The 25,371-nt window shown below is 35.6% G+C and overlaps 1 protein-coding gene across 8 annotated transcripts; it reads left to right on the top strand.

Annotated features, from left to right (window-relative positions):
* Nucleotides 1-2,785: 2,785 nt before the first annotated feature.
* On the top strand, nucleotides 2,786-24,200 carry LOC136805132 (uncharacterized). Of its 8 annotated transcripts, none has more exons than XM_067061696.1 (10): nucleotides 2,832-3,208; nucleotides 3,251-3,412; nucleotides 3,986-4,129; nucleotides 4,494-4,645; nucleotides 5,096-5,216; nucleotides 10,226-10,611; nucleotides 11,878-12,011; nucleotides 21,997-22,072; nucleotides 22,659-22,743; nucleotides 23,334-23,912. In XM_067061696.1, the coding sequence occupies exons 1-10, from the start codon at nucleotides 2,902-2,904 to the stop codon at nucleotides 23,825-23,827; spliced, it is 2,061 nt and encodes a 686-aa protein (XP_066917797.1). In that variant the 5' UTR covers nucleotides 2,832-2,901; the 3' UTR covers nucleotides 23,828-23,912. The 8 variants fall into 8 exon arrangements, with proteins under 8 accessions (XP_066917792.1, XP_066917796.1, XP_066917797.1 ...); XM_067061698.1 differs by having other exon boundaries at nucleotides 10,226-10,617; nucleotides 23,227-23,551; XM_067061692.1 differs by having other exon boundaries at nucleotides 2,838-3,208; nucleotides 10,226-10,617; nucleotides 23,223-23,912.
* Nucleotides 24,201-25,371: the final 1,171 nt, after the last annotated feature.

The raw sequence follows: 25,371 nt of genomic DNA, 5'->3' as shown, positions 1-25,371 counted from the left end.
GAATCCATCGAGTTTTCAATTTGCCTTTGTTAATAATAGAGTAAACTTCTTATAAACTCAATTACCATAGCAATAGTTGAAAACGAGGTGAGCGTTGCTCGGACGTATTGTTTGAAAAGGTCTATAAGTAATTATTTTGGAAGCTACGCGTGAAAAGATCGATGAAAATATTTTAGCATTTTCTTAATATGCGTAATAATTAGAAAATATAAATGGATAGTGCTAAATTTTCAACTCTGAACCAATTAACCTACTTCAGAATATTACCTTGAATATCAAATTGGAACTTGATTTAATCGTATTAGCACCGCCATTTTGAATCTTCGTTAACGTCGATTTTTCGTATTCAATTTCGCTGACTTTGCAATTTCAGATTCACCTTCCGTCGACTATCGTTCTGAAAAATTGAGAATAGGGGAACTTGGTTATATCTGAATTAGAAAAAATTGTCCTTCCAACGACCCAATCTTTAGCGGGATCCTCAAAAAAACTTCTTTTCTCAAATATCCCGATTGTACTGATGGTGTTATGATGCAGGGTGTGTCTAATGAAAGCATATAGTTCATGTTAAAAAAATAAATTTGAGTAACTGATAAGTTACCATAGGGTACCCATTTCAAAAAACACCTATTAAAGTTGTGGATATACATGAGGGCCCGATGAGGTTTCAAATATAATGATTGGACTCTGGTTAGCTTGAACCCAAAGCGTAATTTTGGTGTAAGAGTTGATATTGTTTATATACCTTTTCTGTAAGTATTCGTACAGGTGGGATGGGTGCACCGTTTGCATTCATCAACCGCCCTATGGTAAGTTTGGTATTCGCATCAAATTGAGCATGATGGGTTGTGTTGGCTGTGGAGAAAGAAGAGGAAGGCTGAATACAAATCGATATGAAAATTAAAGAATTCGAGATATCGATTAAGTTCTAACTTGATTAAGGTTATATTTGTTAGCAAAGTTGTCTTAAAAGTGGAAATGTTGAAACTTACTATTTCAAACAGTTTCCTCCTTGTAAACTATATGCCCACTATAAATTTCTTCTTTTCGCCTTTCATCGCCTATAATAACTGTGAATGAGTAATAGGTCAAGATGTGGTGTAATTGAGGTAAAGTGCCACTCTTGAAACGACTTTAAAATCTTGCTTTGGTGGCTGAATGAAAACAGCAAATTATGTGGTGGGTGTGGTTGGAATGACCAACATCCCTGGTCAAAGCTGAATTGTAGAGAATACCCTTCTCAAATAATGGTTTTATATCATCCGTGCTAGTTTGTTAGCTCGTTTAGTTTCAGTAATTGATTAGAAAATCGAGCGTGCGGTCTTTGACACTGTTTCTTCACCTATCTGACAGTATCGTGGAAAGAATATCGATTTCTAATTATGTAGATAAAGTTAAGAGTTCCTCTGAAGTACCTTGATCAAAGCCATACTTGCCACCAATCTCTCTTGCATAAAACGTCTCATTTGATGTCTTGCTTTGCAGGGTTCTTTTTATCACATTTCTTCAAGCAGGGAATCACCTTCAGTCGAATCTCAGGGCATCTTGTTTCTTATTTCGCTCAAGGAATCTCCGTTATTTTTCAGGAAATTTCTTTCGGCGAGACACCTCACTCAGGGATTCCCTTTAAGAAGCATCACCCTGATTTTCTAATGACCACACCAATTCAATGTGACTTTTTCTGACGTTGAATTAATAAATGTTCGAGCAAAATGATCTGTGTTCTGCCGTTCTCCACACTTATTCGAGTTGAACAGTAGTCGTCTTCACCCGTATTGGGATGTCTAGCTGTTGCAAGTTTCTTTATAAGATGGGTTGGGTCACAGGCTATGAGAATACCGTCTTTTAAAAGAAGACCCCTGAGTAGACGCTTGAAATTTCTCACTGTCATCTTTGCTTAATTTCACATCAACATCAGTATTTTTCGTCAAGTTTACGAGGACTTCAATGTTTAAAAATGAAATTTTTACACACTATAGATATTTCCCACCTCAAATATGGAGCATTTGTAAATCTCGGTACCTAATAGCCTCACCCCGCTAAGTATTTTTAAATTTTTCATTTTTTATTACCCCCCGCGCTTAAGTCTGGATTTTTTCCAACCCCCCCCCCCGGCTATGGGTACGAGAGTTAAATCTTACACACAAGCCAATAAAAAACAAACCGCGGTATACGTTACCCGGTGTTAAATATCCCAAAAAACCGAAGAAAAGTGTTCTAACGCAAAGCTAAAAATCCATTCTCCTGAAGGCCGGTCTCCACTTTCGCGCGACATGAGCGAAAACCTTTTGACGTTTTTGTAAGGTCATTGTTCGGTTGAAAAATGAAGCAATTCCATTGGTCGAAATTGACGTAACTGATGAAAAAGGTAGAACTTCCTTCAACTTTTTTTTTTTTTACGCAAAACTTTTTTATGTCGTAATCTTTTCTTCAGGCAAAAAAGGTTAAGAAAAAAACTGTCGCCCATTTCGCGCGAAAGTGGAGACCGGCCTTTAGCGCGAGAATGGATTTTAGCTTTGAGTTAGAACACTGTTTCTTCGGTTTTTTGGGATATTTAACACCGGTGTAACGTATACCGCGGTTTGTTTTTTTATTTGGCTGGTGTGTAAGATTAGTACTCTCGGGTACCCCATAGCCGGGGGGGGGGGGTTGGAAAAAATCTCAGAACTTAATGAGCGGGGGGGGTTGTAATAAAAATGTACTGTGTGGAAAAATTTAAAAAAATTAATTAGCGGGGGGAGGCTATTAGGTACCCGAGAGTAACCAAATGGCATCCATTATTTTGAGGATGGGAAATATTTATTTAGTGTCGTATAAATTATTTCATTTTTAGAACATTGAAGTCATCGATAAACTTGACGATAAAAAATACTTGATGTTGTATGATGAAATTAAGCAAAGATGACATTGATGAAATTTCAAGCGACCTACTCAGCGGTTCTTCTTTTAAAGACTGTAGTTCTCATAGCCTGTGACCCACACCCATCTTATAAAGATAACTTTGCAACAGCTAGAAATCCCAATACTGGTGTAATGACGACTACTTGTTCAAATCGAATAATAGTGTGGAGAACGGCAGAACAACCAGATCAATATTTGATCGAACATTTAGTTGATTCAACGTTAGAAAAATGTCACAATGAATTGGTGTGTCATATTAAGGAAAATCAGGGTGATGCTTCATTGAAAGGGAATTCCCTGAGTGAAGGTAGTTCTCGCCGAAAGAAAATTTCCCTGAAAAATAAAGGAGATTCCTTGAGCAGAAATAAGAAACAAGATTCCCTGAGAATTAGACCTGAAGGTGATTCCCTGCTTGAAGAAAATGCTGATGTAAAAGAACCCTGCAAATGCAAGACATCAAATGAGACGTTTTATGCAAGAGAGATTGGTTGCAAGTATGGCTTTGATCAAGGTACTTCAGAGGAACTCTTAACTTTATCTACATAATTAGAAATTAGATATTCTTTTCCACGACATACTGTCAGATAGGTGAAGAAACAGGTGTCAAAGACCTCACGCTCGACTTTTCTAATCAATTACTGAAACTAAACGAGCTAAACAAACTAGCACGGATGATATAAAACCATTATTTGAGAATGGGTACTTTCTCTACAATTCAAGCTTTGACCGGGATGTTTGGTCATTTCCAACCACAACCACAACCACATAATTTGCTGTTTTCATTCAGCCAGCCAAAGCAAAGAATATTTTAAAGTCTGTTTCAAGAGTGGACACTTTACCTCAATTACACCACATCTTGACATCTATTACTCATTCACAGTTATTATAGGCGATGAAAAGGCGAAGAAGAAGAAACTTATAGTGGTGCATATAGTTTACAAGGAGAAACTGTTAGAAATAGTAAAGTTTCCACATTTCCACTTTTAAGACAGACTTTGCTAACAAATATGAACCTTAAATCAAGTTAGAACTTAATCGATATCTCGAATTCTTTAATTATTTTCATATCGATTTTGTATTTCAGCCTGTCCTTTCTGCTTCTCCACAAGCCCAACACAACCCATCATGCTCAATTTGATGCAGAATACCAAAAACTTACCAGTAGGGCGGTTGATGAGGTGCAAAGGCGGTGCACCCATCCCACCTGTACGAATACTTACAGAAAAAGGTATATAAACAATTATCAACTCTTACACCAAAATTACGCTTTGGGTTCAAGCTAACCAGAGTCCAATCATTAATATTTGAACCCTCATCGGGCCCTCATGTTATATCCACCAACTTTAATAGGTGTTTTTGAAAATGGTACCCTAATGGTAGACTTATCAGGTTTACATCAAATTTATTTTTTAACATGAACTATATGCTTTCATTAGACACCCCTGCATCAGTACAACCATCAGTACAATCGGGATATTTGAGAAAAGAAGTTTTATTTTGAAGGATCCCAGCTAAGATTGGGTCGTTTGAAGGACAATTTTTTTCTAATTCATATATAACCATATTTCCCCTTTAATTCTCAATTTTTCCAGAACTAGATGAGTCGACGGAAGGTGAATCTGAAAATTGCAAAGTCAGCGAAATTGAATACGAAAATATCGACGTTAACGAATATTCAAAATGGCGTGTGCTAAATACGATTAAATCAAAGTTCAAATTTGATATTCAAGGTAATATTCTGAAGGTAGGTTCAATTGGTTCAGAGTTGAAAATTTAGCACTATCCATTTATCTTTTTCTAATTATTAACGCGAATATTAAGAAAATGCTAAAATATTTTCAATCGATCTTTTCACGCGTAGCTTCCAAAATAATTACTTATAGACCTTTTCAAACAATACGTCACGAGCAACGCTTACCTCGTTTTCAACTATTGCTATGGTAATTGAGTTTATAAGAAGTTTACTCTATTATTAACAAAGGCAAATTTGAAAACTCGATGGATTCAATCACCTTGGTAATGGTTTCGAAACGAGGCAGTCGTTGCACTTGGAAGCATATCTAGGCTCAGATATGGGAAAATTAAGCATATGGCAAGCATTACTTGAGCCTATTCGTAATTTATAAAAACTACGGTGCCCTGAGTGTTTAGTCATCAAGGTACAAAAATTACTTTCCAATTTCTATTTCTTTAGTGGACTGGAAACACGTGTGAGCTGCAATCTTTGAGCGGCCTCGTTTTGAAGATAAAGATAAAGTGTGCCAACGAAATGGAGCCTATTTGTATCATCATTAAAACAGAAGGAAAAAGTACAGGTTAGAAAACTTTTATTTTCTATCTCTTTTTCTTGAAAAAATTCATGATAGACACAAATACAACGACTCAAAACATTATTTATAACTTTACTGACTTTTCTACCCTTTACGTCACTTGCGACCAATCAGCTGTTATTAAAGCGATGACGTAACTTCAAAAGTCATTGCATACATGCATATCAGAATAGTGAGATCAGATATCGATAGCTTATTCGCGAAGATAGTTGGGTTTTCCTGTAAACTTTTTTCGCGCAACGGCACTTATTTTATAGCTTAGACTAAAAGTTCATCCTAAAGTTCATTAGCGGAATTACGTGGGAACCATGTGAGCGGAATGAGAGTGATTCCCATGAGAGTGATTCCCATGAGAGTGATTCCCATGAGAGTGGTTCCCATGAGATTCCCATGAGAGTGATTCCCATGAGAGTCCCATGAGATTCCCATGAGAGTGATTCCCATGAGTGGATGAGAGTGGTTCCCATGAGAGTGATTCCCATGAGAGTGATTCCCATGAGAGTGGTTCCCATGAGAGTGATTCCCATGAGAGTGATTCCCATGAGAGTGATTCCCATGAGAGTGATTCCCATGAGAGTGGTTCCCATGAGAGTGGTTCCCATGAGAGTGATTCCCATGAGAGAGATTCCCATGAGAGAGATTCCCATGAGAGAGATTCCCATGAGAGAGATTCCCATGAGAGAGATTCCCATGAGAGTGATTCCCATGAGAGTGATTCCCATGAGAGTGGTTCCCATGAGAGTGATTCCCATGAGAGTGGTTTCAACATAGTATCGAAAACACAAATTCATTCATTGGACTTTAGAATGAAAGCTGATTAAAAGCCTATTTGAAAAACAATCATTAGTTTTTTATTAAAAAAGTAATAAGGATTAAAATCTTTCTAATTTCAAATCTTAAAAATCAATTTTGACTTGGTTTGATGGTTTTGACAGAATCGGTATGTCAATTGTGGAGACTGAAGGCGGAAAATCTTAAAATCTAGCTATGCTAAGAAATTGAAAAAATTGAATTTCATAAACGATCAGGCCCTGAAGCTGAAGCTTTCCTCGGGACCAATGTTTGATTATGGAAAGCAGTTAACGATATCAGTTTTAGAAACGAACTTAGGTTGAAATATCTGGATTGTTTTGAAATGACAACCTTTTTGATATGATACCTATCATTTACTTTATTTTTGCGGCGGAAATACATTACTAACCCGTCAAAAAACCGGAAACTTGACCCATTTTTCTATGCAGTGCGAATTAACGCAAGATTTTGCCTTTTCTGAACATTTCATTCCAATGCCAATCAGTTTATCAGTGTGTTGAAGCATGGAGGTATAAAGAAACAGGAGAAGTATGCTATTGTAACCATGCTCGCCCTACGATTAAAAAAATTACGAGGTATGCATGCTCATAATCTCATATATCGTGCATTTTCAATGAGCTCTTTTGTTGATAGGTGCGAAATCTTATTGGCTAACTTAAATGTTGGAAATAAGATGAGACGAGATTCATTGTTTCTGACATTGGTGTAAGAAAATATTTGGACTAAAAAAGGGCCTGTAAACTTTGCAATCCTTCATCAGATGACAAGATTTTTCGATCAACATTTTCTTCAAGGTGAACCCTATTGCTTAATACTTTCCTCCAAAATTCTCCAGTGACTTTTTGTCTACAAATCGGGTCTGAAATTGTGTGTGCTTATAAAGAACTTTTTATTTTCTGGCTAGAGAAAATATCTTTTCAAAACAAAATTTAATGGATGCCAAAATTGAACGCAAACTTATTTCGTGGAGCTAAATTTCATTTTATTCTCGTATATTAGAAGGCTAGAAATCTTCGATGCTGATAGTAAGAAGGTTCAGAACAGACTTGAGTTCTACTAAAAAGTCGTATTTCGTCGGGCGAGCCTAGAATTTCTTTTGATTTATTACATAAAAGAAATCAAAAGACTTTAACGACCAATTACTGACAAATTCATCTCCTGTCTTTCTTTATACCTCTATGGTTGAAGGGACATAAAAAAACTGTCAAGTTTAGTTTATTGAAAAATTATTGGACGAATGCCAAAATGGCTGTGAGTTGTTCCTGCTTGTTTGAGATTAAAAGTATTTTAGTCTTTTACGACTAGTCTTTTCGTTTTTATGAGGTATCAATCGATACTGTACACAAGGGATAGTATGTGATTTCATTTGGAACGAAAAAGTCTAGATTGTAATTTCATACTTGGTGGAAAAAAATATGGCTGGTTGGATGTATTTTTTTTTGCTTTGCTTATGTTAAGGTTGGCTGTCCTGATGACTTGATATTCCGAACAGCCGTTGTACATCGATATAAATTAATATTTTACTCAGTTGAGCTAGAATCTGATATAATAGCTTTGTCGGTCCATACAAAACTTTGGGGACATTCTATTGGTTCCAGGTCGAATAATCCAGTTGGGTTGGTATTGGAGTGCAATTTCTTTCCATTGAATTTCAAATGGGGATAAAAAAAGTCAATTCTCAAGTGGGGATGAAATTTTTGGTTTTATTTGTTCACATGGGGAACGAAATTATGGCCAAATTTTCCGCTGGAGCGGGGGTCCAACTGGGTCTGTGACACCGGGAGCTGTGATATAGGCTCACTGTATACTGCTTAGCTTTATAGTAATTATTGATATTTTACATAGTTTCTCACTAAGGAAAGAACTAATGTATTGAGGCCGTCATTTTGTTTATTTTTGTGCACCACCACTCGTTAAAAACAAGTCTAGGCAAATTTCTTCAAAAAAACATATTTTTGGGGAGGTTTGGGTTTCTACTCAATTTTCTGTTTATCAGGTTGGCTTTTTTTGAAACTTGAAACTTGTTCGGTAAGTGTAAAAAAGGTACGAGGAATTTTTGTCTATAAGAATATATTAGAAAATCATAATAAAAGGATAAACTCAAAGCTTTAGCTTTGGGTATAGGTACTCTATGGGGAAGCAACTTATATAGGGTAAGGAGAAGGAGAAAATCACACATTTAAATGATGTCAGTTATAACCTCATTTTTACAGTACACTGTTTTCTTGACAATCAATTGAATTTTAGAGCTACAGTAATAATTATTCTTATGGTAAAAAGATGGTACAAGTTTTTAACCGACACACAGGGATCCAACTATGCAAAACTTTTGTCTTTTGGTTTTAGATATGTACTGATACTGATACTGAAAGAAAGCAGTGTAGATGTTATAGTCTACTACAATATTTTCTTATGGAAATCAGTAGAGATTGGTTCTGGAGATTAATATGGTGTAGTTAAAGTCTTTTATGGCTGGTAGAATGGCAGAGGAAAACATTTTCCTTGAAGAGGAAATGCAAGGATAAGAAAAGAAATCCTAAGACGGAGTGGTACGAGATATAGGAAAAGAGAGCTTTTCAAATGCAGTCGTTTAAAAAAGCTGATGCAAGCACCACTACGCCGGGGGGGGGGGGGGTACACGTTCTTTTTTTTATAAGAACGTCAAAAAATTTCGAAGCCTTCGGATGTTCTTAGTTTTTTGGATTTGAAGCCTAAAAATATTCTTAAAAGTTTCTTATTTTCAGCATTTTTTGAGCATTTTGATGTGATTTCTTAAGAAAATGCATGTTTTTAAGTCTCCAAAGCCTTAGAATGTTCTTAAATTTTTGGTCCTCGAAGCCTTATGTTCTTATATAGTTTGTTCTTATAAAAAAAAAACGTGTACTATGGTTGGCAGATGAGGGGTATGTGCAGACGGGACCTCCGAGAGCCGACCCTTAGAGAGTCGAAAACCAATCTGATTTTTGTTTGAAAAATTTTCTTCGATTTTTGAAAGATGCCCTCCCCTTAGAGAGACTTTTTTACAATCTTTTTACTCTAAATCAAAAAAGATTTCCTACAAATCGTGAATTTCCAGACCCTTAGAGAGACTAATTTAATTTTTTTCTGATTTTTAGAGAGACTTTGAAAGGTGAAAAATCAAACCTTACCGTCCGCACATACCCAGCAGTCATTTTTGCCTAAGTACCCCCCCCCAGGACCACAACGCGTTCGCGTAAACTTGGAGGCCCTTGTAGGGGCCGTGGTATATTTTAGAAAAACCTTCTCTTCTAGGTACAATGATGTAAAATCTATCATGTTTTATATAAAAAATTTTTATCTATTTAAAAAAAAGATATGTAGAGATTAACGTCAACATTTGATCAAAATATAAAAGTCAATATAGAAAATGTAGAAAGTAAAAACAGAAAAACAACAAAAAAAAGATATATTTTGAATTTTGAATTTTCATATTTACTTTGATAAATGATATGATCATAATGCATGGTGTCTTGCTTGATGCTATATCTGGAAAGTTCTGGAACTACTGTAAGATTTTCCCGATTTGAGAATGTGATTTAGAGTCGATTTAGGTGTTTCATTAGGCATATATTGATTTAGTGTTGTGGGACGTTGGGTAAGTGTGTGCCAGACTTTCAAATCCTTTCCCTAAGAGAAACTAGTTTTTGCTGAAAAGGTGACCCTTAGAGAGACAAAATTGCTTAAAAGGTGACCCTTACAGAGACACTTTTACAAAAATATCTTCCATTTTCCAAAAAAGTTCTCCAATATTTTCGAAAAATTCTCTAATTTTCTTGACTTTTGAACTCTTCTTTGACTCGAGTTTGTGAAAAAAAAACACTTTTTTAGTTTTAGTTGTTTTGGTAACCCCTTAGAGACTTTAGGAGGCTGAAAAAACCAACCCTTAACCACATAACCAGCGCCCATTTTTGCCTAAACCCCTCCAAAGTAATTTAATAAAGGTTTTTTTTGGTGATGCTAAATTGAAAGCCCCAGAGAAAGAAGTTTCAATATTTTATTTAAAGGTATATTATTTGGGGCTACATACATAAATATGTTTTTTTTATACCTAGTACTCTTCCCGGTTTTCTATCTTTGGACAAAAATCATTTTTGACCAACGGATCTGAAATGATTTATAACACGACTAGATCATGTATGCTTGTATTTTTCTCTTTACAGTATTAACTGATAAACCCAACAAAATTCAAGAAGATTTTGATAAATGTCAAGAAGAAGTTTCTTCACAAGTGGCGACAATCACACCAACTCCTTCGCCAAGGGTAAAAGAAAAATACACTAAAACTATTCCAGAAGAAATCGTATCAAGTAGAGGTCATTTTTCAACTGGAAGTTTGAAATCGCAAACAACATCAACAGAGAAGCTCACCGATCAATCAAAAACAATCAAAAAGAATTCTATCCAATCAGAATCCATTTACGAAAGAATTAGCCAATCACGAGCAGCTACCGAGAATTTTGACCAATCCACAAGTGACATAGTGCCTCCTTTAGAAAGTCTGATGGTGATTTCCGCAGCAGATATAACGAAAGCCAGTCTCTTTGTGGTAAGAGTAAGTTTTATTTTCTCGTTCCGGAAATAGGTGACTTGGATAATGAAATCAAACTAATGTGATTGTATCCTTTTTCACAACCCCTTCTTACAGTCCCGTTTAGATTTTTTTTCAGCCAGTGGGGGGGGGGAGGGTAAAAAACGGATTGCAGCCAAATGGGGATTTATATTCCCATGTTTTTTTTAATGGCTGGAGATTGTGACGATATTCTGGCCTATTAATGAAGTGGAAAGGGGTACCAACGGATCTTTGAAAAGGGAGTGTGAAAATTAACTAAATTTATTTATCTAACGAAATGTTGCCGTTATCAACGATATGCGACACAAATTTCAAAGCTTCCATTTTCACCTCTGGGAAAGATTTCCCTAATCGTCTCCAAACCTCGAAAGATCTTTTATTTTAAATGTTGCGACGAATTTTCTTGTCCCTTTACTCTCGGGTACCTAATAGCCGGGGGAGGGGGTTGGAATAAGCGGGGGGGGGGGGGAGTAGGGGGTTGGAAAAAAATGTCCTGGGTGGAAAACTTTTAAAAAAGAGGCTAATACAGCAGAATTAGGACAAAAGAGGGAACTTTCAAAAACATTTTCCCAAAAATTAATAAGCAGGGGGGGTTGGAATAAGAATGTCCTGGGTGGAAAGTTTTCGAAGAATTAATTAGTGGGGGGGGTGGTGGGCTATTAGGTACCCGAAAGTAGAAAGCAAACCTTTACACCACGAATGGGAAATCTTGGACAATTTTCCGTCGGTCAAAATTTTAGTCAAGGAAAACTTTAACACTTGTGAAAACTCATATGTATTCCTTATGCATAGTTATGCATACTGAAGCAGTTTTTCGAGCTCGGTTAACTTTAATTCTTTAATCGGAGTAATTTGAGAAGTGAAACCCAAATAGTGGCAATGCTACCCAATACTGGTATTACCTAAATGTGTTTCGACCGGTATCTCTTTTCCCGAAAACACCTATCAAAGGTGGTGGATATAACTTATTTGGCTCTTCCAGAAAAAAATCCGTCCATGGGGGGGTGGAGGATGAATTTTCCAGGGGTGCCAAAAAAAGTCTGCGATGCCCAGTGGTAAATGTTGGTGTCCAGGGGGTTAAATTGATGATTTTCCATGGGTATAACCCATATCTATGTGGTAAAAATGAAAATGTCCAGGTGTAGTTCATTAAAAAAATACCTCCCCCCCCCATGAACGGATTCTTTTCTGGAAGAGCCCATTCCAGAGCTTATAAGTCAGTGATAACCTTGTCTTTTTCAGAAGATGGATTACTACCCTAACGTCAACACACATGGCAACAATGGCGTATTGATCTTGATAGCAAGCATCACAGCTGCAATTTCTCTTGTCATGATATTTGTTACCGTTTTACTGGTTTTAAGACGTGATCGAAGGTCAGTAAATTTATATTTTGCTTGTGGGTAGATTTATTTTGAGGATGTAGTGTCCGGGGGGAGGGTAAAATTGCTCTGTTTGAGGGTAATTTTGAGTGTTTAGGGGTCAACTAATGTTTGTCCGGGGGGGGGGGTCAAAATACACAATGTCCAGAGAGCAATTTTCCAAAAAATCACAGGAAAAAATCGTTAAATCACACTTGTGTGAAAACTGATTTCCCACAGTGGGATTCGGTTCGTATTTCACACGGGTGTGAAAAGGCAAATGACACCCTTAATGTTTACACCATATTGAATTGAGTATCAGACTAAAACACCTCAAATTTAAGAAGAATTAAGTCAGATTGTGATTGCAGATTGAGCGTTTAGTTTGATAATTAATTCGACATGAGACAAACACATTGGGTGTTAATTACCTTTTCCCACCCGTGTGAAAAACGAACCGAATCCCACTGTGGGAGATCAGTTTTCACACGAGTGTGATTTGACGATTTTTTCCTGTGAAATATTATATCCTCCACCCACCCCTAATTCAAATTTTTTTCTGGAAAAGCCCATTCTGCCGATTTAACGTACTTCTCTTACCGTTCAGTGTCACAGTGAATGAATATCACATATCACACTGTGAAGACGAATCCCGATTTCAGCGAAGCGCACTCAGCGAGAACAAAAGTAACCATGACAATCATCCAAGATCTTGAATGAAAACCGTACCAATCAAATAAGAAAAGTAAAAAAAATTAAGTGAAAGAATGTAATCTCAGAACATAACATTCTAACCTTAAATGTTTAGGGGTGGTTGTTTGTCAAATTTGGTTAACTACTACGTCAAAAGTTAAATATTACTTTTCAAAAAATTCAATCCAATCACGAATAAAAACGTAGAAAAAATAATTCATTGAGAGAGTGTAATCTCAGAATATAACATACTTATTTTTATATAATTAGCATAGGAATCGACTAAAGTAACTTTAAAGAATTGAATGCAGGCTATGTAACTACTGTTACAAACTTGGGAGTTGGAGAAAATATTTCTTTTGAAGGAAACTTGGGTAACTGGTATTCATAAGTCTCAGAAGAGTTTTAAATAATTGGAAATAGCAAATTATATAATCTACTTATATCTACATAAAATATCATTCAGTTTCTTATTCTGGGCCGCCGCATAAAAAAATGTACGCGATACTATTATATCTCTTTGTTTGCTACTTCTTCAAAACTTTGATTGAAAGCCAACTTTTTAATTAGTTTTACCTAAAAAGATGGCCAAACTTTTTTATTAGACCTTTTATAAAAAAATCCTCAACTTTATGATTTCTATTATTTTACTTACAATAAGGCCTTTACAAAAAAATACAAAAGATAAAATGAATTTTATTTTTATTAAAAACTATAAGAATAAATAATCTTATAAGGCAACTACTTCAGGTTCAAAAAACAAAGTTGGTCAAATTAGCATTTTTTTTATTATAAACTTTATAAATAAATAATCAAAAGAATTTGGCTTTCCACTGTAAAATGGACAACCTTTGAAAAATCTTAGGCTTATTAGAAGTAAAAAACTAGTCCTTTTCGACTTTTTATGTAAAAAAATTTTTTTGTTCAGGGAATTTAAAAACGGGGGGGACCTACTAGTAGGTCCGGGGGGTTGGAAAAAATCTTAAAACATTAATTTCAAGCGGGGGGGGGCAAACTTTTATTTGGCACCTAAGAAAGTACGTCAATTTAGATCGCTCTTTACAAAACAAGTCCATTTAGTTTTTATAAAAACAGGATTTAAGATTACTTTAAGTAGATCGCTATTCGCTACCGTCAGTTTCTCTCCCTCTTTTGGTTGCTCAGTTCATGTTACAATCACCTTTCCAAAAATTACAACACTGACGACGGATAATAATAGATAACGCTTATCGAATAAAGCATGACATGACATACACGTTTTTTTATAAGAACATCCAAAACTTTTAAAGCCTTCGAATGTTCTTAACTTTTTGAGTTTTAAGACTAAAAATGTTCTTATTTTGATCCTTTTTTGAGTAATTTTGTCAATTTTCCTAAGAAATCGGGTGTTTTTAGAGCCCGCGAAGCCTTAAAATGTTCTTAGCTTGTTCTTAACATTTTGGCCATCGAAGCCTCATGTTCTTATATAGTTTGTTCTTATAAAAAACGTGTAGTTATAAACTCACTGCTTTTTTCTATCAATTAAATTTTATTGATTGAATATTTGGTGATTAAATAAATCAATTAAAATTAATTAGCCAACGGGTCGAATAGATATCACGAGTTTTTTGAAGCTTTCAAAGTCACCTCTCAATCTTCCGCAAGTAATTCCGTGTCGTTTCGGTACGTCGGGTACACCAGAATAAACATTATGGAGATAACAACCTCCACAATTCGTAAACCACCAACCTGTTTTCCATTTATCTCCACAATGCATTGTTGTGGCTCTGTCATTGTCGTCGTCTCGGGTTGAAAATTTACTTCCGTTCATGTCAGTCCATTCGCTCCCGAAGTTTGGGTCACCGAAATCATATGTACCTGAGTGTAACCTATATTTATTAGCTTCATCTTCGATAAAGAAGCCTTTAAACCCGACTGCATACTTTGTACCATCAAAAGCCCAAAGTTGCAGATAAACCATCATTTCACGGTCTTTTGTTAAGAGATGGATTTTTTCATTACCCAAATAAAATTCACCGCTCAGATCTCCGAAACCGTCTTTGTATTCTTGCCATAAACGATTGAAACTGACCGAACCATCTTGTCGTTTGTCTATCAATGTCCACGAATCTGGACCGCCTAAGCCACAATATACTTTGAACTTATTTCTGTTGTAGAAAATCCAGTAAATATCCGACTTTGTATAACCTCTAGATCTCCAATCTTCACAGCCAATGTTTTCGTGGACAGCTTGAGCCAGCATTTCTCCGGTTTGTGAAACCAAATAATTTGACAGACCAGAGATGACATTGAAAAGCCTGCAAAGCCATGTTGTAGTGGTCATTTGTTTATGTTGTACATATTCACAGTGAGTGAAGTTTTTGAGGCATTTATCGAAGCAATGATCCTTGGAAGCTACTTCTCCGTCAAACCATGGTTGAGGTCCATCGATAGCAGTGTTTGTATGGAGATGTTTGAATGGTAGAAATGGCATAAATTGCCCAAATGAGAAATGAACACATAAAAGGAGGCCAAACCAAAGTACAGAAGCATCCATCTTTATGCATTTAGAAATTAGAAATTTTTGATACTAAAATTAATTTCTGATGGGGATTTTTTTCTCCTTTTTTTACAATTTTCATTCAATTTTGCTGTCATGGTAAGTCCTACTAAATAATGAATTAAAGTCATTTACTAGTTCAATACTAGTTCAGATTTGAATTTTATTGATCATGAAGGTTTTTCTATACTTTGATTGATGGGGTTTGGGTGTTGTTTTAACAAAAACAAAACAGGGGGTGGGGTAGATGAACCTTTCATTTACGCCCTGAAAATTTTGTAATAACATTTTTGCTGTCATGGTAAATCTTACTAAATAATGAATTAAAGTCATTTACTAGTTCAAATCATGAATCGGTTTGAGTTTATTTATCATGAAGGTTTTTCTATTTGATATTACTTTGATTGATGGGGTTTGGGTGTTGTTTTAACAAAACAAAACAAAACAGGGGGCGGGGTAGATGAACCTTTCATTTACGCCCTGAAAATTTTATAATAACATTTAGCACCCTGGAAAAGGTTTCAGATTCTTGGAAACTCTTGGAAATTTATCTTCTGGTAGTACTCCTTTGAATTTTAATAAAATCAATTTAAATCAAACTCTTGCGAAAAATTATTAACTTCCCTGACCCCCGGAAATTCTTCTCTGAATATCTCCTTTAAATGTCCAATCACTCCCTGTGCTGTATGAATATGAAATCCCAGCTGGCACTAATCTCATAACCTATCACCATTGCTAGGGCATATGATGATCTGAAAAGTTTATTCAGCGGAATTTTACAAAACCGCGTTCGTCGGGGTCTGGGAAAAACTATGACACGTGACCAGATACCGGTATCCGATTGGCCCAGTTTTCAAGATTTATTTATCATTTTATAGGAAACAATTTTTTGTAAGAACTGAGTAGCAAAATACTCTGTATCTTTTGAAATATTGAATATTTTCCAAGAATTAGAGTATCCAAATATCCAACAATACATATAGAGCCTAAAATAGTCAACCTCTTGGTGTTTGAATCAATTTTTTGTCGGTTGAATGTCTGACAGACATTTCGCACACGTTAAGTTATCATTATTCTGATAAAATGCTTCATTCCTCCTAATAATCAAGCAGATAGCAAGAGAAAAGTAATCATTACATAAGAGAACATACCTGTAATAATTTGGTTGGTGTTTGAGCCTTCATCTTGAACAAAAATGAGAAAACATCCAAGCAAAATCAGTGTACAATCAATACAACTTTCAAAACAGTCTTTCAAAGCTTTTAGGTCAATAAGTATGAGCAGCCACTTCTGTGGGTGTATGTCAGAGCTACACTAAAATGAATAAACAACATTTGAAACATTGAATTTTCCTTCATAAGTCTCAAAATCCATAAAAAAATCAAAACATTGACCAAGAGCCAAAACGTGAATTTCAGGCGCCATCTTGGATTTGGTTCGGAGAAAGAAAGCCACGGTCGCAGTAGAATCGGTTTTGTTTAGCCCACGCATCCAAAGACGGCCCGAGCAAATCGATAAATTTTATGCGAATGTCGCGATTGAATCGTGAAAAGTACTCTGAAATTTCAGAGTGTCGGCCATCAAAGAAAACCCGAGAACCTTCGCAGGTCTTCTTGCAGAACCATTCCCCTTAGAGCGCATGCGTGGAATGCGTGGAGCACGAAGAACTGCTTGGAGGTTAAGCTGGCACTCAACGTTGTTTCAACGTTCATCTAACGTTATATGGACGTTATGAACATTAGATAAACGTTGAAAACAACGTTGAGTGCCAGCTGGGATGGGATTTCAAACATTTTTCTGTCGTTACATTGACAACGTTGCTTTTTAAAGGGACATAAAAGTATGACGAAATTTTAAAAAACGTTTGCAGCGGGATAACAAAACAAAACAAATGTCACATTCAAACAGGATTGTTTCAATTTTTTCAGTTTGTTTTGGACACGTCTTTTAATTGTTTCTTTTAAGAAAATTTGCAATGTTTACATTCATGCATGAAAAATCGATTTTGAACTAATAGACTTGAATTGAAGAAAACGTGCAAACAGTTAAACAACGGATTACTATAACGTTACATTTTTTGAAGATGCTAAAAAATTCTCGCTCCAGAAATATTTAGTACCGAAAAACGTTTCTATTTTGCGAATCCGACAGCCCAATATAGTTGATTGAATATTGGCTTCGAACTCAATTAACCATCGGGAGGGGTTAGTGTGAATTAAACCTTTTAGAAAATCTCGGAGCTCCAATTTGAAATTGCATCCAAAAATAAAATTGGGTTACTTATCTGCACACTAGCCATTATTAAAACGCAAAAATTTGGATGAGCGGATTTTATAAGATTTCACTAAGGTCGAAAGTGAAGAGATTCAAAAATAATAGATTATTTTATTACATCGTAAGACAACCAATAATAAGACTTGTAAAAAACTCCAGCTTTCCCAACAAAGTTTTTAACAAATAAAAAAATATAAGAATTGATTTTTTAAAGGGTCACGTGAAAACTGGAAATTTAGAATTAATAATGACTAATAAGTGCTTTAAAAATTTTTTTTTCGATACAATCCGCCCGCTAAATATTTCCTTTCCAAAAGGAAATATTTGTTAAGAACTCTGAGGGCATTCTTAGCGAAGTACTTGCTAATACAACAATGACCCATTTTAAGAAAATAGTCGCAATTTTGCGATTCTTTTGAGAGCTAATATACTCACGTGCGAAAATTTCCGCTTCAGAGGGTCCGTATTGATTAGAAATTTATGAGGATTGAAAACTAATGAAATCTGGCGAATAAAATAGATCAATAAAATTAGCCAACGGGTCGAAATAGATCACGAGTTTTTTGAAGCTTTCAAAGTCACCTCTCAATCTTCCGCAAGTAATTCCATGTCGTTTCGGTACGTCGGGTACACTGGAATAAACATTATGGAGATAACAACCTCCACAACTCTTAAACCACCAGCCTGTTTTCCATTTATCTCCACAATGGATATTTGTGGTTATGTCATTGTCATCGTCTCGGGTTGAAAATTTACTTCCTTCATGTCAGTCCATTCGTCCCGAAGTTTGGGTCACCGAAATCATATGTACCTGAGCATAACCTATATTTATTAGCTTCATCTTCGATAAAGAAGCCTTTAAACCCGACTGCATACTTTGTACCATCAAAAGCCCAAAGTTGCAGATAAACCATCATTTCACGGTCTTTTGTTAAGAGATGGATTTTTTCATTACCCAAATAAAATTCACCGCTCAGATCTCCGAAACCGTCTTTGTATTCTTGCCATAAACGATTGAAACTGACCGAACCATCTTGACGTTTGTCTATCAATGTCCACGAATCTGGACCAGCAAAGTTGCAAAATACTTTGAACTTATTTCTGTTGTAGAAAATCCAGTAAATACCCGACTGTGTGTGTCCTCTAGATCTCCAATCTTCACAGCCAATATTTTCGTGGACAGCTTGAGCCAACATTTCTCCGGTTTGTGAAACCAAATAATTTGACAGACCAGAGATGACATTGAAAAGCCTGCAAAGCCATGTTGTTGTGGTCATTTGTTTATGTTGTACATATTCACAATGAGTGAAGTTTTTGAGGCATTTATCGAAGCAATGATCCTTGGAAGCTACTTCTCCGTCAAACCATGGTTGGGGACCATCGATAGCAGTGTTTGTATGGAGGTGTTTGAATGGTAGAAATGGCATAAATTGTCCAAAAGACAAGTGAAGACATAGAATATCAAGAAAAATTGCCAATCCCACCATTTTTCTGACGATAATAAATGATCTAAATGTGGTAAAAGTTGATAAAATCATTTTTGATGGTTTATTTTGAATATTAGAATTTTATTTCGTTAGTTATATGAATAATGGATGCAGTCAAAATTGATGACATTTGAATAAATCTATTGACGATGAATAGATAAGTCATTTGGTTTGAATTAAAAGTTCATTAGATATTTTTAGAATATCGCCAATAGACCTTTTCATAAATTACGTTACGAACATCAATTGCCTCGTTTTGAAATTATTGCCATGGTGATTTACTCGCAGCGGATTTCATCAAGACTACTTTCTATTCATAAAAAAATCATTTAATCATCGATAAATTTTAAATAGAGTTTGGAAACTATTCTAGTCGCGAGTAGGGAGTTGCTAGTTTCGATTGCTGTTTCGCGTTGGGAGTTAAAAATTACCGCTACCGAAAAGAAAACATACTCAAAAGTACATTTTAAAGTAATGTAAATGAAGTAATATTAACACATATAATACGTATAACATATACCATCGTAATATGCTGATTTGCCTTAACCGTGCGTGAGAGCATAGAAAGCTATTTTCTACTGTCAATTCATCCATTTCTATTTCGCATCACATTGAGTCTATATAATTCTGATTAAGGATTTAGAACCATGTTTGTGTCAAAATTTTAGTAAAAAGTGTCAATTCTAATATGATAAAATACAAAAGAAAGTGTCATATTTTTCTCGCGCGACGAATTTGTGAGGCTAAATGACGGTCACGTATACCTTTATACAAGAAGCATAAGGCAGTGATCAATTTTTGGTGGGAATTTGTTTGACAAAATTGTATTTAAGATTTACAATTTTTTACAGAACGTGTCATGTGTCAGATTATGAAAAGTGACAATGAATAAGTACTAAGTATTTTGGTTTGTAGCCAGCACCTTACATTTCATGATCTTAAAGTCAATAATATGTTGGTACTGGATTTAAATTGTACTTTTGGGCTCATTAGTTTAAATTAGAAAATTTTCGGTCGCCGTAAAGTTTTACGAACTCCCCAACTCGAAACAGCAACTCCCAACTCTCCAACTCCACAACTAAACATTCCCTAGCTCTTTAAATAGTGGCACGTGATGTTCGTGACTTAATTTATGAAAAGGTCCTTCAATGAGAAGAAAAAATGTCGAGTTGATCGAATTTACAAATCGTGTATACAGTATATGGCCCCCCAAAACGGAGACGGCCCCAAACGGAGGTTTTCCTTAAAATGAAGATTCTGACTGTACTTTTCAGAATTAAACGATTTTTTTATTTTGAAAGAATGATGGTATACTTAAAATGAGCATGTTTTGATGGTTTGAGACAGCTTCAAAATAACTCTTTGCGTCTAAAGGATATTTTAAACCAAATAGATAAAATTGCATATAACTCACTCTAGCTCCTTGGATATGAAAATAAGTTATAAAACGGGGTTAGGAACTTTCACACTAATGCCGTTCAGAAACGCACATACTCTGTGACTTTGAGGCTGGTACAGAATAATTTGAAGGCACCATATTTGGAGCCCTGATAAGCATTGACAAACCGAAAATTCTAAATATGAGAAAAGCAAAAAATCTTGGTCTATTCCTCTCCCTTCATTCATCGTTTTAAACAAAAATCACATATATTAAAAATTTTCGCTGAATCACAAAAACGGCAAATTCTGTCATTTTTTTTCAAAGTAGGGAAAAAAATATCTTAAGCTTAATATTTTCAGTTTCATAGCTTTTTTTCTAATTTCACCGTTATTCCATACCTAATAAATTTTCAAAAGAGATTTGTTTTCAAAACTTGATCAGCCGTTGTTAAATCAAATTGTCGTTTGAAAATTTAATGTTTCAGTTTGGACTTTGCAGTCCAGTCTCTTTCCTCTAGATTGAGAGAAATTTCAATTTGATCGCCGTTTGGGGGCCACATACTTATCATTTTATGAAATGAATAAAGTCAATGTCAATGAATAATAAAGATTCAAAAGAACGTCCTTATAGCGTTGAAATCGTTACAAAATATTTTGATGTTTTTCGTTCATATTTTATAATGGATACAAAAATTTATATCAAATATCGCTGTGACAAAAGAAATTTACCAAAAAGTCACTGTCCTCTGTAACTTAAGGACACACATTTACTCTAAATAAAAAAGAAAGAAAGATCCACCTCGACTTAATTTTTTATTTGGGTCATATACAATCAGGGAAACATGGGCTGCAGCGATCCTAGGTACACGCACGAAAAAATCAAGCGATCTGATACAATGTCATTGGACCTTAAAACCTTAATATTCAATGATAGGAGAGGGCTCCAGTCCTTTCCCTGGATTTCTCCACTTCCCCTTGATCCGTCTTTTTAGTTGCTGAGAATCAAGCGTAAAGGTATCACGTATCATTTTGGGAATTTTTGATAATACTTGGTTAGGTAGGGGTCGAACGAACATATTCATGATATCCCATGATGTAATGTTTTCTACGGAAACTACAAATTTAAACTAGACGAAAGTTGTATAAAGCTTGCCACTACTGGCAAAAACCGGGGTCTTTCCGTAGAAAACATTACGTCATGAATATCATGAATTGCGCACTGTAGCTGGATGTTTTACTTTATGTAAACAACAAGAGGATAGGGACTATTTTACCAGGGAGGAATGACGCCAAAATGTTTGTATTTGTAGGAAAGGCAACCAAAACGTAATAGTTATCGGATTTTTCCGTACAATATAGCCTTTAGGCGAGGAAAACATACGGAAAATCCGGAACGAGTGAAATATTTCCATATTGTACTAGTATATGCCTGATAACTGGTTTATCGGTGACCCAAAAATTTTGTACATGTAAAATACAAGATTTATTGTACTCTTTTTAACCAATCAGATCGCAGATATTTTTCGGATCGCCGATAAAGATATTTAATATCATTACTTCCTGGATAACTCTTGCAAGAATTGCATGTATGAAAATATCTATATTATCTCCTATTTCCTTATGATAGGGAGAAAGGGAAGACAAAGGAAGATTATAGCAATTCGGAATATTCAACATATGGAGATGATCGAAGCAGATCTGAGGTACAAGAACAACAGCATAAGAATACCAAAGCTCAAAATGCTCAAAACTAAGAACAATTTAAGACAGCCCTTAGCCTCGAATTAATGAAATTAGTATCACTACTAGTATGGGAATAGGGATGGTGAAATTTATCGTTTTTCATTATTTTTAGTCGACTTTATTTTATTAGAATTTGGTCCAAACTCTTCCTCATTTGAGGCTTGAAGTACACGCTTTTTTATGATAATATTTATGATAAAATTGGCCAAAAAATTTAGAATATGGTAAAGAATGTCATTTCTATAGCATTTTACCATTAAATTGCCAATTATTCCCCAACAATGCTAAAAGGTTCCACAAAAATGGCAAATATTTGCTTGAGTTATGCACTGAAAAACACTAATATTATAAAATAAGCGTGTATCAAGTTTGAAGAAATGCCTTATTTCTTACTTTATTGTCCAATAGCGGATGCTAATAGACTAGATTGTTACCTCTAGTACTACCTACCTAGATAACCTCTACCTTTTTAACAATTGAAAGCTGTAAATCTATGATTTTATAAAATTCAGACTTTTAAATTTACATTCACATTTTTTTGTACAGAGCATGTTCGAAGTGGCGCGAAAAATTTACATCGTTGAGAAAAGAGGTTCGATCGATCACAACCTCAATGTTGGTACACCTCCTGGTAAGTGGTCAATCTTTTACTTTAATGGGATAAACTTTCGCGGGGATTAAATTTCGCGGATTTCGCGGATTTTGGTGTCATCCGCGAAATTCCAGTGGTCCCAATGGAAATTTGGAAGGGCCTCATCCGCGAAATATTTCTAAACAAAACTCAAATTATGTCAAATAAATACTATTTGGAATGGTTACTTGCATCAAAGAGGCGCAAACAATGTGTATTTCAACCAACATGCATAATTTGACAGTAAAAGTCACAAAATCATGAAAATATTGCCACCCAATAATGCAACCCGCGAATTTAAGTCCCCAAAATTTTTGAATTTCGCGGATAGGCTCAACCGCAAAATATAATCCCCGCGAAGGTTTATCCCATTAAAGTAAGAATTTATATCGCACTTTCACTTTCCATAAACCATTACCATTTTTATCATGAAAGTTCTGCGTCTCCCCCATAAATGCTGATAATCTTCGTTTTTCTAGATAGCATTCTCAAGACATCACGAAAAGAAGGCGATATCGACAGCCGCGGTAACGAAATTCGACCGCGCAACAAAACTAAAAATAGTTTCTTAAGCACTGATCTATCATCAGGTAACCAAGGCACACAAACCGAGGACGAACGGCCGAAACGAAAGGAAACATGTGATTGCGCTACGTATACCGAACACGATATCCCAACCCTAGTTGCGGCCTCTATAGGCCAACTCAAGGACCCTAACGACTCCAAAAAAGCGTATCATCGGCGCCGAAAGACATGGAATTGGTTTGAATCGTCAAAGAAATCAAAAGGAAAGAAGTCGTATGATATTAAACAAAAATCTAAAGAGAAAAATGAAATAATAGAAGTCAATTTACAGAAAATGAAGAAGATTTCACAGACGAGTACAGAGTCTTTTTCTAACCCTATACATGATGAAATAAAGGCTGAAACGGAATCGAGGTCTAGGAATAGTAACCAAATCACGATACATACTCAAACTGCTAGTACAGATCTGGATGGTGATATCTTGGAATGCGGGATAGATAATGAGGCGTATAGTCGATCAGAATCCGTGAATCTACCTTCACCTCTACAAGTAACTTAAGAATGTGTTCGTTTGGAAAAGGATGTTTAGAGGTTCAAATTTAAAAAAAGCAATGAAGGCGTTAGCGTCTCGAACAAGAGGTTTGACTATGGTTCAAATCATCGCTTATTATAATGTGCTCCGTGCAGGTCATAAATAGACAAGCCGTCTGGTCGTGGACCCCATGAAATGTTTAGAGGTTCAAATTTAAGAGAGCGATGTTCAAGGCGTCAGCTCGTCAATCAAGGGGTTTGACTATTGTTCGAATTCTTGCTCCCACTTATATGTTCCGTGCAGTTTATGAATAGCCAAGCCCGCTGGCCGTGGACCCCTTGAAAAATCCTCGATTCCTCGGGTATCCACGTAAATAATTGAATGACTCTATCTATTTATTCTAAGTATCCCCGGACTCTATGCGCCACGGATATGAATTCAGGGGTATATAACAATATGCGGAGTCTCACTTTGGAGTATGTGGTTACACGGATATTATAATATGCGGGATCAAAATCGCAAAATATATTACCGTATATTTTATGTTGAACGGTGAAAAAGAATGCGGCTGTTATATTTTGATTTTTCCCATTTTATCGTATATTTTTTTACGTGGTAAATATAAGTAATAAAAAAATCTTACCGCATATCGACCCTTTTCGCGCTGTGCGGAACTGGTACTGTCCGATATCTGTCGAAACAGATGTTTTGATTATTTTTCATATTTCAAGAATTTGATTTTGTTTTAATAATATGTATTATATCATGACCCGGGCCTAACCAACTGTATTGGTCTTTTCCAGAAAAAAATTGAATATGGGGGGGGGGGGTGCTGGAGATAACAATTTTCGGTGATTTACCCCCCGGACAAAGTGACTTTTGGCCCCCCGGACAAGCATCAGTTGACCCCCCCTGACAACCAAATTACCCCCCGGCAGAGCAAATTTACCCCCCGGATAAGGCAAATTTTGATTATTTTTCGCTACCCCCCGGACAACCCAAATTACCCCCGGACAGAACAAATTAACCCCCCCCCCCCCGGACAAGGCAAATTTTGATTATTTTTCGCTACCCCTCGGACAATATATCCTCCGCCCCCCCATGTACGGAAATTTTCTGGAAGAGCCCATTTTAGAACTTTAAAAAGAACAGAAATATGAAAAAAAGACATAAATACTTGATAGATTTCTCAAATTAGCAGTTTTTCTTATTGAAGAAATACCCGAAAAGAAAAATAAATAGAGTAAAGTGATAGAACAATTATTGTAATTTGTGGGACTTTATGTTTTTTTTCTTCTTTGGTTTTATTGCTGTTTTTTCTCATGTATTTCCATCGCATTAAAAAACCTTAAAAACTGCACGTAATATCCTTTAAAATGGGAAAAACACTTCTAGTTTGACCTCAAAAGATTTCACAGTCTTTGACCGTTTATGCAAATCAACCACAAAGTGTATATCTATCCATAATATTCAATAAAGTTTTGTAAAAGAGTAACGATGGGATCATTAGCCTGGATATCCAGCCCGTAAACTTTTTTCTTGATTTTGATATTTCTTATGTTTACGGTCTG

Source organism: Clytia hemisphaerica, unplaced genomic scaffold (assembly GCF_902728285.1).
Source record: "Clytia hemisphaerica strain Z4C2 unplaced genomic scaffold, Clytia hemisphaerica genome assembly, whole genome shotgun sequence".
In the NCBI taxonomy this organism is placed as follows: domain Eukaryota; kingdom Metazoa; phylum Cnidaria; class Hydrozoa; order Leptothecata; family Clytiidae; genus Clytia; species Clytia hemisphaerica.
The sequence above is the reverse complement of the archived record's forward strand: the minus strand, read 5'-3'. Positions and strand labels throughout refer to the sequence as shown.

Coding starts and splice junctions, on each gene's coding strand:
- LOC136805132 (XM_067061690.1), top strand. CDS start 2,902: ATGACATTGATGAAATTTCAAGCGACCTACTCAGCGGTTCTTCTTTTA. Junction 4,130..4,493: donor ACGAATACTTACAGAAAAAG/GTATATAAACAA, acceptor CAATTTTTCCAG/AACTAGATGAGTCGACGGAA. Junction 12,012..21,996: donor GTTTTAAGACGTGATCGAAG/GTCAGTAAATTT, acceptor TCCTTATGATAG/GGAGAAAGGGAAGACAAAGG.